The sequence below is a fragment of the Phoca vitulina genome, unplaced genomic scaffold, assembly GCF_004348235.1.
Source record: "Phoca vitulina isolate PV1807 unplaced genomic scaffold, GSC_HSeal_1.0 scaffold21, whole genome shotgun sequence".
NCBI classification, from domain to species: Eukaryota; Metazoa; Chordata; class Mammalia; order Carnivora; family Phocidae; genus Phoca; species Phoca vitulina.
In genome coordinates, this window is record NW_022589724.1 from 31,821,763 (window position 1) to 31,837,458 (window position 15,696).

General features: G+C 57.1%; 1 protein-coding gene across 4 annotated transcripts in view; it reads right to left on the reverse strand.

The window, feature by feature from the left end:
* CAMSAP1 (calmodulin regulated spectrin associated protein 1) overlaps positions 1-15,696 on the reverse strand; it is a 60,791-nt gene that overhangs the window by 3,293 nt on the left and 41,802 nt on the right. For 2 of the 4 annotated variants that reach the window (XM_032418266.1, XM_032418263.1), the window contains 11 exons: positions 12,509-12,648; positions 12,324-12,420; positions 8,426-8,600; positions 7,956-8,047; positions 7,366-7,447; positions 4,124-6,488; positions 3,185-3,321; positions 2,706-2,914; positions 2,518-2,620; positions 1,149-1,264; positions 800-918 (listed from right to left, as the gene is read on the reverse strand). In XM_032418266.1, the coding sequence (XP_032274157.1) occupies positions 800-918; positions 1,149-1,264; positions 2,518-2,620; positions 2,706-2,914; positions 3,185-3,321; positions 4,124-6,488; positions 7,366-7,447; positions 7,956-8,047; positions 8,426-8,600; positions 12,324-12,420; positions 12,509-12,648 (3,635 nt within the window). Of the gene's footprint in view, positions 1-799; positions 919-1,148; positions 1,265-2,517; positions 2,624-2,705; positions 2,915-3,184; positions 3,322-4,123; positions 6,489-7,365; positions 7,448-7,955; positions 8,048-8,425; positions 8,601-12,323; positions 12,421-12,508; positions 12,649-15,696 lie in introns of all 4 variants that reach the window. The other 2 variants (XM_032418264.1, XM_032418262.1) reach the window with 1 other exon arrangement.

Below are 15,696 nucleotides of genomic sequence, written 5' to 3' on the forward strand. Positions count from 1 at the left end.
CGGCGTCCCCCACCCCTGCATGGTGCACAGGGCATCGCTCCCCCCGACACTGAGCGCCAGTCAGGCTAAGGGCATCCAAGTCCTAACCTTGACCCTCTCCTGCCAACTGCCTTGCAGATCGTCTTGCTGACCACCATCAGCTCACCTTGAAATGACCGAGGCCTGACCGCATTCTCACATAAGGTGTGATCAGTTGCCCGCAGGGAGGCAGCGGTCAGCACAACAGAACCAAACAACAGGCATTTTACTGCCGAACCTCCATCTCTCCAGTGATCCGGGAGCTGAAACTGGAGCCCCCTCCTGCCGCCGTGCTCCCCTTCATCCCTCAGGACACCTCTGCCAATTCCTTCGGTCTTCAGCCGACACCGCCTCGGCCACGGGCATCAGAGTGCAGAAACCACCCGGCCCCCTCCGCTACCTGCGGTCACCCCACCCCGGCTAACCCGCAGAGGCTACTGGTTCTCGCCACTTGCTTCGCACCGTAGGGCCCTGCCCTGGACTCCAGCTCTGTCCCCAGGACAGCAGTCGGAGTCTGGCTCGTCTGAAGCCTGCTCTTCCTCAAGCCGTCCCTCCCCCTGAGCCACGGAGCGCCGAGCGGACGGCTCCCGTGAGAGCACGCTCTCTCCCACGCACCAGCAGTGGGGCCGCACCAGGCAGCCCGAACGTGTGAACAGTGAGCTTCTGTTTTAGGAAAAGCCCTTCATTCTACATAAGAATCTAATGGTTCATAACATTGTGTGCCAACTATACGCCACTTAAAAATAAAGAAAAAAACTGAGTGCTGACATTTGATACTTGCCTCTAATATTGAATTCTTGTGAGGTTCATTCACTTTTCCGGCCAGACAGCAGTGAGAAATAGCATTGTGAATAATCGGTTTGTTCGACTTGCTACTGGGCTCCTTGAAGAGCTTGGGACCTGTGAAAACAGGCAAGCGTCACAGACGTATACGCTAAGGCACGCACACTCGCATGCTCACACGCGCAGGAAAACCCCAGTTCCCCAGAGCCAAGACACACTACTGGGCGTGAGGCCACAGGGACAGAAAGGCACGTCACCAGCCACTGAGGTGGCTGCAGAGCCAAGGACAGCCCGCCCCGCCCCGGCAGGGACACGCCCGTGACCCCCACGGGGAGCGAGGCCGTCACCTGTGTACTCGGCCACGGAGGCGAGAGAGGACGCTGCGGACGCCGTCTCCCAGTCTCTGTCCGTGCTCCGGCTGGCGTTGCGGCTCAGTGTGGGCAAGGCTTCCAGGGACTCAACTCTGCTCAAGGAGAGGGGCAGCGGGGGCAGGGCAGGGATGGTCACGGGCACCCCCTCGCCCACCACCCACACTGGCTGGCTGAGCCCACCCGACACCAGCCAGCCCACACCATCCAGGCAAGAAGGAACGTCCGCGGCGGAGGAGACGGGCGGCAAAGCAGGGGGCAACCCCGTCTGACCCGCCCTCCGCCCCGTGGAGCACAACTATAAACTGGGCAAAACACAGAAGTCCGACGCCTCGGGTACAACAGTGTGACGAAAGCAGACACCCTGGAGGGACGCTGGCCTCCATCAGAGGTCTGTCTTAGGCGCCACCCCAGTGGAGCAGGGAAGCAGCACTGGGTCCCTGCCGGGCAGTCTGGGACATCTGTGTTCCTGACACACCACAGGCAAGACCCCAGGAGGGAGGGAGCGAGGGAGGGAGCACAGGGGGCTGGAGTCCAAAACCCCGGGTCTCGACGACTCTCCGACCCCGGACGGGCCTGAGGGCACCCCTCAGGCAGTCTCCACGGAGCACGGCCAGCCCAGGTGAGCGAGCGGCAGAGCAAAACCCCAGCCAGGACCCAGAGTCCCTGACGTGGGCCCTGTGCACGGCCCCGGTGACAGAAGCCACCAGACATGTGAAGAGGGCCACGTGGCCATGGCCACAGGATGACACACACAGTAAAGGATGGAGGACACGGGGGGCCCACACCACACAGGGAGAAGGAACAAGGCCATTGGCGGTGGTACCAGTGAGGTCCCCAGCGCATCCTCCCAAATTACTGTTGAGTCCCAAGGGAAGTCCTCCCGCGTCAGCAGAAGCCACCACCTCACGCCAGCCGCAGCGACAAACAGCGGCCGCCGGAGACACGCAGGCTGAACCGCGTCCCGCAAAGCCCCAGCGACGGGCGGCCACCACAGGAACTGCACCCGGGTGACGGAGGACAGAGGGCAGAGGACTGGTCTCGACTAAGGAGGCCCACAGCTCAGGGCCATGCGCAGTCCTGAGTGGGGTCCTAGGCCATCCAGGACACTACGGGACAGCTGGTGACCACAGAGCGTAGACTAGAGGCCCCACTGAGGCACCATCTGGGAACAGCGGGTATTTAGGGATGCGTCCTCGCTCACGGGAAACACGCAGCCCCGCAGCGGAGGCTACAAAGCCAGAGTGCTCCAGCTCTACAGCTCTGATGCAGCCCGGCTGGGGGGGATCACCCCGAAATCACAGCACACAACCCGCCCCCCCACGTCCGCCCCACGTGCCCCCCTTACCGCTGGGAAGGCGTGCCCCCCGAGTGCACGCTCTCGGGCTCGGTGGTCGCCGCGGAGGCCAGGGACAGGCTGGAGCCCGACTGGGCCCGGCTCAGGGGGTCGGCTGCTGAGACAGGAGAGCTGCCGCGAGGCCCACCTCGGCCACCCCGCCGCCGCACGCAGCCGCCCCGCACGCCCCGCCTGCTTACGGGTCGAGGAGCACTTGGTCCCCGAATCGCTGGCCGACTCCTCTCGATGGACGGACTTGGGCCGCGGCTTCTTGGGCTTGGCTCTCGGCTTCCCCAGCCCCTGCTCCTCCAAGATCTGCTGCTGCTTCCTGCGCAGGTACTCCTGCTTGATGAGCTCCCGTCGCGCCTTCTCCTCCTCCTTCCGGATCCGGTCCTCCTCGGCCTTGCGCCTGCGGGACACACGCGCTCCTCTGATGCGCTCGGCGGGGCTCGGAGGGCCGGTCCGGCCTCCGCGCGGGCACACCGGGCTCCCCACACAGCGGCGCGACCCTGGGACGAGCGCCCACAGCCGCGGACCATCGTGCGAATTGAGGGGAGTGAGCCCAGAAACACGTCAACCAGGGCTCGGCCCAGACCCGCGGGACGGCAGGATGGGGCTGGGGGACGGGAAGGGGGGCATGGCCGTGGGAGCGGGAGGGCCGGGCCGGGGGCCAGGTTACCGGGCCTCGTCTCTCTTGAGCTCCACCTCGGCCTCCAGCTGTTGCTTCCTCAGGCGCGCCTCCTCGGCCTTGCGCTGCTGCTTCAGGAGGAAGGCCGCCCGCTTCTTGGCAAGCTCGTCCTCCGCCTTCTGCTCATCCTACAAGCAGGCGGCACGCGTCATCCCGCAGGACACAGCCCCTGACACGCGCACTCCCCGGCAGCACGCGTCCCCCAGATGAGGCCATCTTTGTAGACGCTAAAATGCTAGGGAACAACCTGGCCACCCGGAAAAGAGCCCCATCGACAGACCTTTCCGCATGTCTCCTACGGAGTCCCGTTTACCTCGGTTCCCCACACGTGAGCGGCCCCCTGCTCTGATACTCAGGCCTTCCGCTTTAAAAGCATTAAGCACCAGATAAAGCCCGCATGCTTGTTAGAGGACACACACCCTACGCCCTGTGGGAAAGTCGTGGGAGACAGCAGGGAAGCCCCCACAACCCGTCTCCCCTTCTACTAAGAAAACACGACAAGAAAGGCACCGGGACCAACAGGAAGCCCCCACAGAGACGCCCCACCCGCCGGCCGCTCTCACAGGCTCGGCAGACCTCGTCCTGGAGGCCGGACCCAGCACCTCACCTGCTTCTGCAGAGCCCGCGAGCTAAGAACGTTTACGCTTATTAAATGGTCAGAAAACTACCAAAAGAAAGAGAACACTTCTGACCCGTGAAAATTACATGGTTTCCCAATTCGGACCCAGCACTGAAGCTTCACGGGCACACGGCCACGCGGCCACGCTCGCTCCAACAGGCAGTGCCCGTGGGTGCTTCCGGCGGAGTCGGGTCCTGGTGACAGAGCGCGCGGGGCCCGGCTCTGGGTGCAAGCATCTAACACACCCGCACAACCAGGGGCAAGAGACGACACCCGACGCCCATCGGACACGGACGCCAGCAGCAGTTTACCTTGAAGAAGAAGCCGACCCCCGGCTTCTGATCGCCTTCGCTGGTGAGCTCCACCGAGCTCTGGGGGCCCTCGGTCTCTCCGTCCTCGTCGGGGGCCTTCAGGTCCGAGAGGTCCACCTCGATGAGACTGGCCTTGCTCCTCGGGGGCTCGTCCACAGGGACGCTCTCCTTCCCGGAGACAGCCGGGGAGCCGAGCGCCACCTCCTTCACACTGCTATCCAGAACTTCTTTGAGGCTCATCTGCTCCGACAGGATGTTCGCATCTTTGGAAGAGGACAAGACAAATGTCCGCTGGTTGCTTTCATCGTGGAGCCTGTAGCTGTCGAAGAAGCACTTGTCATGAGGGTCATTTCCAGGCTCTGCAACACTGTCCCAGCCCGGGTCGGAGGGGGTCCGAGGGGGGAAGGACCGTAAGTGAGGGAGGGTCTCTATACTAGGCGTCGGGGTCTTGCTTCGGGAGGAAGCCTGCTGTCTGTCCTTCGGCACTTTCAGCTCAGCTGGTCTCCCAGAGCGGGAGTTCCGACCCTGCCCGAGACGAGGCGGCTTGCGGTGACTGGTCGTCCCGGGTGGGGAGAGCGGCTCCACGAAGTGGATGGCCGCCCTGACCTTCTGGTCCTGGGCGTTCTGCGTCGTGCCCGGGGCCGGGGCTGCGGGGGGCTTCATGAGCAGCTGCTCCTGCTGCTGCGAGATCCGCAGGATGGCCTGCTGCAGTGTGCTGATGGTCTCGTTCAGCTTCTCGATGGACAGGTCACACTCGCTCACGTCCACCGCCTCGCCGGCACCCTCCAGCAGGGCGGCGGAGAGCGCTCTGCTCTTCTCCAGCTCGGGCAGCGCGGCGGGGGCTTTCGCTTTATGCTGCAGGAGAAGCAGGCTCTCCGCGTCCACATCTGGAGACGGCAGCGCGCCCTCCCGCCCCTCCTCCTTCAGGAGAAACTCCTCCGTTTTGGAAACCCCGCCATCAAAGTCCTCTCCGTTGTGCTGAGCGTATTCTCCCGCCAAGTGGTCCGGCTTCCGCGGCTGGGGGGCGCTGTCGGCCTTCCCCTTCTTGACCACGTGCAGGAAGGCAGCCTTGCCCAGCTTCAGCCGCTGCCGGGCCGACAGAGCCTCCATCTTCTTCTTCTGCGCTTCGATGGCCCGGCGCTTCTCCTCCAGCTGCATGTGCAGCTGTGCGAGCTCGGAGGCCAGCAGGCTGGCGTGCTCCCTGCTCTGCCGGCTCGGGCTCTGCTCCCTCCTCTGCTTCCACGTCGTCAGCGGGGCCGGGCAGCTCTCCGAGGCGTCGGGCGTGGTCTTCTGCGAGCTGCTGGTGCTGGACTTGGTCTCGCAGCTGTTGAGCCTCTGGAACTTCCGCTCCGCGAAGCTGGTCATCTTCACGCTGCCGCTAGCCATGGAGACACTGCTGATCTGCGACACGGTGCTCAGACATGGGCTCGAGCGGCCGCTGGCGTCGTCCTTGTCCTCGTGCTCCTTCACCTGCATGTCCTCCTGCAGCTTCGCCGACTCCTCCTCGCCGACGTACCTGGCCATCACCACAGGGTGCTCCTCGCCCACGAAATCCTGCTCGGCTTCCTCCAGGTCTGCGACGTCGGAGTCCGAGTCCTGCCTCGGGACAACCCACGGCTCTGGGTCGTGGGCGCCGGGGCTCCTGGCATGGCTGACGCAAAACCTGCCCTCGGGGTCCTCGTGAAGAAAGAAGCCATCGGCAGACTGCGCCTGAGGTAACGGATCAAAGCCACCACTGGCCAGAAGCCCACCGCGGGCGTCCCCTGCCACCTGCGGCCCTGGCCCCGTGGGTGCGGGATCCATGGCCACGGGAAGTTCTGGACAGGAGATCGGGGTGAAAGTCCTACTCAAGTCACGACCACCGTGACTGCTGGGCGCCCTCTTGCGCACCAGGGGCTGGTGGCCCTCACTGGGCCTCTTGGATGTGAAGCTCCGCGGCCGCCCCTCTCCACACTCCTCCTCCTTGGCAATCGCCTGCTTCTCCTTGGCCGGCCTGAGCACTGCTGGCATCAGTGGCTCCAAGAAGAAGCTGTCAGGCTGACCTTCTAGGGTGTCTGCCAGTCTCTGGGGGGACCTGGCACTCGTCAGCAGGCCCCGGTCACCGCCATGGGGAGCCACATCCGTTCTAATGATGGCCACAAGCTCTTCGTCCTCATCCTCAATATCAACATTGTTCAGAAGGCTCTTCCCATCGGCCTTCAGCGCTGCGGGCTGTGGCTGGTTCTGCGGAGTCAGGTTAACGATATTGGAGGCCAAGCTATCCTTGCTGATGGAGCGGGCCAGGCTGACACTGTCACCGGAGCCGGGGTCCAGATCACAGCTGACAGCATGGTGGGGAGCGAAGGGTGCCGGCTGAGACACAGGCCTGCAAGGTGGGGAAACAAGCCATGGGACACGCCGCTGTCTATACAAGCCGTGACTCAGACGCACTGAGTGACAAGACACTAGTGACGGAAAGAGAGTACAAATCCGAAGTCTAGGGGACTTAGGCAAACCCTCCCAGGGCAGGGGACAACCAGAGACCAGTTTAAGTTCAACAGTTCTCAAACGTTGGCAGTCACGGGACCTCTTTACACCCTTTAAAATCACTGAGGACCTCAAAGAGTTTATATTTATTATGTATTTATCAATACGAAAATTTATCACACTAGAAATTAAAACTGAGACATTTTAAAATCAATGATTAAAAAAAGATTTAAAAAATAGTAATAATAAAATAAATAAAATCAATGATTAAAAATTACAAAAAGAGGGGCTCCTGGGTGGCTCAGCCAAGTTAAGCGTCTGCCTTCGGCTCAGGTCATGATCCCAGGGTCCTGGGATCCAGTCCCATATCAGGCTCCCTGCTCATGGGGAAGCCTGCTTCTCCCTCTGCCTCTGTCCCTCCCCCTGCTCGTGCTCCCTCTCCCTCACCCTCTCTGTCAAACAAATAAATAAATACATTACAAAAAGAAACGTGTTCTGTGAGAAATGACCATATTTTCTAAAATTAAAAAGTTTATAATACAAAACACTTTTGTAATTGTCTCTGCTATCCACCCAGACTCCCGTGTCTGCGTCCGATTCAATGTGTCACCAGAGTGAGAAAAGCAGAGAACAGCCCAGCACTGTCGGGAAATGGCTCTGACCCGCAGACCCCCAGGGTGGGTCCCAGTGAGCCCTGGGTGGACCCCATCTGGAGAACTGCTATGTGAGCCTAATAAGTGCTTCACACAGAAGCTTCTCCGTGACGCAGAGCTCACCTGTTCTTTTTATCCGGCCACGCTGCTGCACCTCGTGGCTGGGCATCAACTCGGGTTAAAGAATTGGACCGGTGTCTCTGATCTGCATGTGAGGAAGCTCAGTGTTAAGGATGCTCAGTGTTAAGCAACTCATTTCATAGCATCTGAAATTCTTTCAACGTAACAACCATTTCTTAAGGAAATGCATCATTATGCAGAATACCAATACCAGAACTGCCCAAGAAAAGCAGATCATCACAACAATGCCCATTTCAATAATTTCAATAAGTAATACCTAATTCAGTCATTAGTCCAAATCATGATATAAAATAATCAGAACTCTTAAGTAAACATCAACGCACTGACGTTCTTGCTTAACACAACACAGCAATTTTCTGTATACTTCATGTAATTTATTAGATTTCAAGGACAGTTTCACTATAAAGACTAAAAATTCTAAGGGACATCAATATAATAATAAATTAATTTAAATTTATTCTACCATAATCTCCTAACTAAAATGGCTACATCACAGTGGAACGTTCAACTTGAGAACGATCATTTTAATAAGCTACAGGAGGAAGATCGGAGGGTGGAGGAGGCGCTCTTACCAGGAGGGCCCTCCCCCTGCACGGCCTTCTGCTGTCTCTGTCTCAGGGGCAGTAAAGGATGTGACTGGCTAAAGGCAGAGGCCCCCTTCCCCCTAAATGGGAGAGAACAGGAGAGAGAATCACTGGCTTATCAGACTGCAAGGTCAACAGCAAACGTACAATAAAGAGCATCATGAATTCACAACAATCTAGGAGAGAGTCGTAGCTTCTTTGGGAAAAATTATTATGAAAACAAGCCAAAAGAGTACCAAGAACTTCAAACCTGGGATAAATATCCCAAAACTGCAACTTGGGGTCACAGTGACTTGTGGTCACCCTCCGCCTGCCTGGGGGGTCCCGGGGTCAGAGGGCAAGGCAGGGGGAGGCCCTCCCGCTGCCAACCCCCCAGCACTTTCTCCATCGCCCCTTCAGAAAGACAATGCAACTCCAAGTGCGAAGTAAGCGGAAAAGGGGGCAGGGCGGGGACTCACAGGTGCTCAGGCTCGTCGTGCAGACGGTGTCTGTGGCCGCCCTCGGCCGGCGGCGGAGCGGGAGGCTGCATGTCGGCCGGGCTCGCCGCCGCAGGGCTGCCCAGGAAGCTGCGCTTGGTGGCGTTGGAGATAGGAACGGGGGGCCGGCTGCTCTTGTTATGTGACACTGTTTTAGCTGCAGAAATGGCAATTTATAGAAATGTCCACGTTACTTAGTTACTTAAAACATCAGCAAGAAGCACCTAAAAAAAAAAAAAAAAAAAAAAACCACGCAGCTTTTATAAGAACCAAAAACTAATGCAACTTTTACTTAAAACCAAACTTCTCCAAAAAACCGGTTTCAAATTCAACAAATGTATTTTGTAGTAATGACTACAGCAAATATTATACCAAAATGAAAAGCTACACCACAGATCAGGTCAAGAACTGGAACTGGCTGGCATCTCTGACCACTAATGAGCCGCCACCACCATGGGTGCCCCGCCACTGGCCACCGCGGCTGCCCTGGACTCGAGACGGCACCGGTCAGCCCGTCCTGCGAGAAGAAACCAAGCACAGGCGCTCAGGGTGCAGAGGGCAGTCCCCCCCCACTCCAGGGGGTCACTCCCGCATGCCCCGCGTGTGGGCCTGAGCCAGGGTCTGCGCCTGGAACCATCCGCCCAGACGAGAGTTGTCCGCAGGAGCAAGGACCCACAGCACTGAGGCAAGACCACGCGCACTGACCCCCGAGTCGGGCCCCACAGGGACAGACACCATTTACTCAGGGGCCCGGGTGCTGGGACAAAGGGACGCTTCAGGTGTCACAGACGGGTGGAGGCAGGCGTGAGTCGATCCTGACACCCCGAGGCCTGAAGCACCGCTGCGGCCAGCTGCGTCCACCCTGGGTGCTGGGAACATGGACGGGAGCCGGAGAAGCTGCGCAGCCTGCCCTCCGCCCCCGCCACAGCAGTAAAGCAGAACCCCTAATAAGCCATCAGGGATGGAGGAGACCAGCACCCCAGGGGCCTGAAGGCTGCAGCATTACAGACCACACTTCGAGGTCCCCAGGCTGCCCGGGGAGCAGCCAGACGGGTCCTGGCCAAAGTCAGCCAGGAGGGCCCACGTGGAGCTGCCGCGGCAGAGACACGGACAGCAACCTCTGAGCTCCAGGGCCTGGGCGGGAGTGGCCCCTGGGACTGCCAGCAGGGCAACAGAAGGTCAGAGCAGGAACCAGGGCCCAGTGGTCCAGGGTACCCAGGTCGCCCCGTCCACAGTGATACACAAATGACAGCATCTCACAGCCCCAGAGGTCACACGGCGACCCAGAACACTGCTCCCCGAGGGGCGCAGACCAGCAGGGGCCCCTCCACAGGCCCGGGCCCCACAGCTCTGCAGACCCTCTGCCTTGCAGGTGGCAGTGGCAGGAAAAGAGCCACACGGTGACAAGTCCCAGGGGGAGAAACACAGAGGATGACCCCAGATGCCACGGGACAGCCGCGCTGCCCACCACAAAGAACCACACCCCTTCAAACACCAAGCCCTGGGACCCCTGGAGGGCTCCGTCAGTGGAGCGTCCGACTCTCGATGTCAGCTCAGGTCATGATGTCGGGGTCCCAGGGTCAAGCCCCGTGTCGGGCTCTGTGCTCAGCGGGTAGTCTGCTTGAGTTTCTCTCTCCCTCTGCCCCTCCCCCAACATGCGTGCGCACTTGCTCACTCTCTCTCTCCCCCAAATAAATAAATCTTTAAAGAAACAAACAGGCGCGCCTGGGTGGCTCAGTCGTTAAGCAGCTGCTTTCAGCTCAGGTCATGGTCCCAGGGTCCTGGGATCGAGCCCCGCATCGGGCTCCCTGCTCAGCGGGAGGCCTGCTTCTCCCTCTCCCACTCCCCCTGCTTGTGTTCCCTTTCTCGCTGTCAATTAAATAAAAATTTAAAAAAATAAAAAATAAAAAAAGCAAATTTACACATTAAAAAAAAGAAACAAACCAAGCAACCAAGGCCTGGCATGCACTGGGCATGGCAGAGACCATGTGTCTCGGCCACGGGACACCCAGAACGAGATGTCCCGAGCGGAGTGCCACCACACACTCCCAGTGATGAGCGCGAATGGCCGTCAACATGGCCGTCAACCACGCACGGGCGCTGTTGGCGCCTCGGGTGACTCGGCCGCGGCCCAGCACCCCGCAGCTCCTGCCTGTAGCCACGGGACAGCCAGCTGACAGAAGGAAAGCGCAAGCCCAGTGAACAGGTGCGGTTCGGAATGCGGGCAGAGGCTGCTGGCCGCTGCCGGCCAGCCTGTCCCCAGGCCCCACCAGGCTGGCACAATGGGCTCGCCCGTGAAGGAGCCGGAGGCAGGGGCGGGCCTAGGCCCGGAGGAGAAAGGCGGTACACAGGCCGCGGCAGGCACCGGTCCACAACGAGGCCAAGCGAGCACGTGGCGGCATGCCAACTACACCAGGCCCCCCAGGGAGGACCAGTGACCGCTAAGCAGACGCGCGTGCTCTGCCGAGGGGCCGCCTTTCCCGTCTGCGCGGCACAGCCGCCCCTGCAGCCCGAAGCGCCAGCACGCCCGGGCAGCAGCCCACCGCCAGAGGCTCGCCCTACAGAGGAGAGGGGCCCGCGTGGGCCCCGCTAGCCAGGCCACATCCCACAGCGAGCCTCACATGTGCTCCCTTTCCGGGCACTGCTGCCTCCAAGCCTCCTTCCCGCTTTGTCTGAAAAACCACCACCCACCCTTCGGAGGCCAGCTCTCCCGGGTCAGAGCACAGGTCACAACACGGAGCGGTCACCCCCGCCGCATCTTCCCATCTGCACCTCCAGGACCAGCCCTGCTCCGCGGCTGATGCTCAGCACACGCTGCTGGGTGAATTCCCGGGGGGAGAGACTCCTGGGGCAGCACAGCAAGGTCCAAGGCACAGAGAGGGTCATGTGCAGCGTGCGACCTCACAGGACACCGTGGCAAGGAGGGCAAGTGAGGCAGCAGCTAGGACGAGGCCGGCAGGCAGAGGCAGAACAGGCTGCCGGCCTCTCAGGCAAGAGATGCTGTGAAGGTTCTTGAGCTGGGGCGGCAGTGGCAAGGGGAGGGAACCGCACCTGATCCTGCCCAAGCCCTGGCACTGCCCAGCTGTCTTCCTGCCAGTCTGCTGGGGCTGTTGTTCAGCACTGCTGTTTTCAGTACTAAGTAGACTATGCATCTCTCCATAAGTTTATTGGGCATTTGCAATACTAGTTTCTTGAACTACCTGTTCAGGTCTTTTGGTCATTTTTCCATTCTTTTTTCTTATTGAAATGCATGAGCTTTTTATATACAGGGACATGCTCCGGGTACCTGGTATCTGTTGTACATGTTATAAGCATTTTCTCCCCCTTGTGACTAGTTTTCTTTTTTTAACTCTTTATCTTCTTTCAGTGAAAAGAAAAATCTTAATTTTAATATGGCTGAATTTCTGTTTCTTTTGTGGCCTTTTAGATTCTTTATAAGGAATCACACAGACACAAAGATATTCTCCCATACCACTTTCTTACATCTTTGTAGATTCTCAAAGGCTGGCAGATTTATCCTACCCCATGGTCAACAGATTTTTTCCTTCCTCATGGACAAGAGTGGAGCTGTCTACTTTCCAACCAAGGAGGCTAATGGGAACCACCCAGAAGCTCTTCTCCCAGTAAGCTGGGATTCTGATTTTGCAGGACAAGCACAGGCCCCGAGCGGAAAAGCTCGTTGAGTAAGTGCTGTGGGCCACACGCAGAAGCCGCAGACAGGCAGCGAAGACAGCCACACAGGTTTGTGTTCCCAGGAGGAAGCACTCAAACACCACCCTGTACGGAAAGGTAGAGGCCGGTGACGGGCACCTTCTGAGCTCTGTACCTGGCATCTCTCGGACAAAACCCACTGTCAATTCCCCAAAGGCTTGTCACTCACCATCTTTCAGTTCCTGAACGTCCCTGGGCTGAACGAAATCCGGTTTGACGTTCTCAAACCACCAGAAGAGCTCGGCAATAAAAACCATAACGTTCGGCTACAAGAAAACAAACAGAACCACGGACGCGATAAGCAGCTTACTCCTTCATGGGTTGAACAGCGTGTCTTCAATAACTCACGGTTACCTTCAACACTAAGGGAGCATAGAGCATGTCCTCTAAGGTGAGATAGAAACACCTGTTCAGGTACTCGTTTGAGAACTCTCTCAGAAGCCGGATGTTGTACAGGCTGTCGGCCATCGACGTGACCTCCTTCAAGCATATGTCTGACAAATAAAAACAAAACAACATTTTATCACGAAGACACTCTGCTTCGAAAGCGCATGTCGGCGTGTGTCTGATTCTGCCCTGAACGCATCCTGAATGGGGAGAACGGTGGGGACAGAAGGGTAACATTTCAGACTTAAACATAGTAAACATGACAGTGACGCCCTAATACAGCAAGGAAACACTCAAGAAAAAGATCTGCGAATCACCAGGAGCTGAATTTAACTGTTAACGTCTAAAAAGCATAACCAACTATCTGAGATTTAAGACTGGGGCTCTGAAATGGACAGCAGCACCACCCTGCAGTTTCTAAAAGGGCCTTGCTGCACAAAGCTGGTTAGTGTTCTACCGCGTTTCCTTCACCAACTGCAAGTCCTCTGCACGAAGTGATCTCCACTGGGGGGGACGGACAGGGTACAGAACAGGAAATGTCAGGCTATCCAAGGAATAATACCGAATACTACTAATCACAAAAAAAAAAATCAGGAGACAACACACAGCAGAAGTCTCCCTTCGTCAAAGAGGCTGGGACTGCTGGCCACTGGCCACGTGGGGCGGGACGATCCCCAGGCACACCGCTTTGCAGGACGCCGGACCCTCCCAGCGGGCAACTCGCGCATGTGCCTCAGGTCCCAGGAGTCCAACTGCTGGGGGCTGGGAGCCGGCTGCTCTTGGACAAGTACCGCGAGACACAGCTCAGGACGAACACGGAAGGAGCTGCACTGAGCACTTAGGGTTGTTCTGCCTGCAAATATACACACGTAAGAAAAGAATGCCAGAAGCAGAACTTATTTTAAAGAATAAAGCAGAACTTCTTTTTAAAAAGAAGCCGCTGCCAAGAGTTCGGAAGCACGGCAAGTGAGATGTGCGGTGTGCCACCTTCACGAGGAAGCCGGTCCGACGCCACGGCCCGCACTGTCACCTCTCCAGAGAAACCTGTTCAGAGCTGAGTAGCCGTGCGCACGGACAGTGCTCGGGAACGCATCCTTATTTTAAAATTCAGATTAGGTAACATTACAAATGTAAGGACCAGATTCCCAAGTACCCTCTACGCAGATGGAAAAAATGATACCACACCTTATCTGATTCAGATCTTTTCCTTCGGTGATAAAATACCACAGACAGTCTTGAAGCCCACCCCCACCCCAGGGCAACGGCTCTCCTCCAGCTGCGTGAGCCCTCCAGCGTGGGCTGTGGTACAGCCACCAAGCTGTGTGTCCGTCCACACTGCACCACTGACCCGGCTTTCTTAAATTTACATTCATGATAACACTCCGCCTACCATTTTGCAGCCCGTTTCTCCCCCAAGCTCAGGTTTATGTTTCCAAGTCCATCTACGGGGATGCGAGTACATTTTAGTCCTTCATGTGAACAGCTAGACAGCGTCCTACAGTTCTCACTATTATGCCGTGAGAACCAAATCTGTGTGCGCTCTCTGTACGTGCAATACTCCGAGAAGGGGCGGGCGGGACCACGAGCTCCGCTCCGCACACCGGCTGCCTGCTCACGGCCCCCTGCCACCACCACCTGGGAATCAGCAGGCCTCGGAGTTCCTGCCACCTGGACGGGCGTGAAATCCCCTTCTGAAATGGCACCTCCCTGACCACTGGTGTGGTGTCATTCTTGACTTTCTCTTCTACCAAAAGTCTGTTCTCACTCTCTAGGTTGTTCACCTTCTTCTTATTCATTTGTACAAATTCTTAACTCATCATGGTTACGAAAAGATTGTGCGACGATCCTTTGTCAGTTTATGCTTGTTCCAAACATGTTTTCAGGGATATCATTTATCATTTCATTTTGTTCCTTTGTCAGCACACTGAACTACAATATGGTTAAATGTAGTGTCTTTTCTATTGCTTGTGCTTTTTTGTAATTTCAGTAATCCATCCCAACACTGATGTCCTAAAAATATTTTCCTCTCAAAATTCTTAAGTTTTCCTTTTCAGGTGTAGGTCTTTCACCCAAGGCAGGGACACCCACCTCCGGTGGACCGGGACCTCACAGCCTCCCCCACATATGGCTGCTCGTCCACAGCACAGTGCGCCTCACCAGGACCAAGCCCCCAGAACACCGCCGGTCCCGCTCCTCAGGCCACATGACTCTCCCAGGCCCAAACCACCTGGTTTGGCCAATGTAAAGTTCAACAAAACTTGGTCTTTGTAGAGCCTAGTACCCACGCTCTAATTCTTCCAAAATCAGCTTGCCTGAAACCTGTGATAACCCACAACAGAATAATGAACACATGGATTATAATCTGCTGGATAAAACAAGAACCCTGGAGACCCCCCGATATAAATCAACACTTAAGTCAGTGACAAGAAGACATTCCACTCCCCTGCACTGGCAGGCTAAAGGACAAATAGGAAAGTCCAGAGAGAAAACCACCAATGGACAGGACCACCAGCAGGTAAAAGTCTGATGAGAAACAGGCTTTCGGTCTCAGAGCCCCTTCCCTAAATTACTAATTAATGAGAAAGCAAAACCCAGTGGTCTCAGACTGGAGAAGCCCGGCAGCACCTACTGAACCAAGTGACCCAAGGGGCCACCAACACCGGCCCACCACTTCTGCGGCATTCTTGCTAAAAATGCACACCCTGAATCTCATCAGGAGGATACAATGGACAAACCCAAACAAGGAACATTCCACAAACTAAATGACCTACTGTACTCTTCAAAAGGTCAAGGCCAAGAAAGACAAGAAAGACTGGGAACGGGCTCCCGATGATAGGACACCACAAAGGGGGCTGACGACCACCTTCAGTGAGTGGTGCGGAGCCCGAACCCCCGCTGGGACCAAGGCGGACAGCACACTACAGGGACAACTGACAGACTTTCGGACCGTTAGTCAGTGCTCTAGCGCCATTAACTCATTAACCTTCCTGATCCCTCTGTGATGAGAGAATGCCTTTGTCCCCCAAATCCTTCTCAAATGGTTCAGAGAGAGAAATCCAACACACACTTGACAAAATGTAACAATGAGAACACCTGGATAGAACCACAGCAGGAATTCCTTGTACATTCTCCTGTAAATTTAAACATATCCAGAT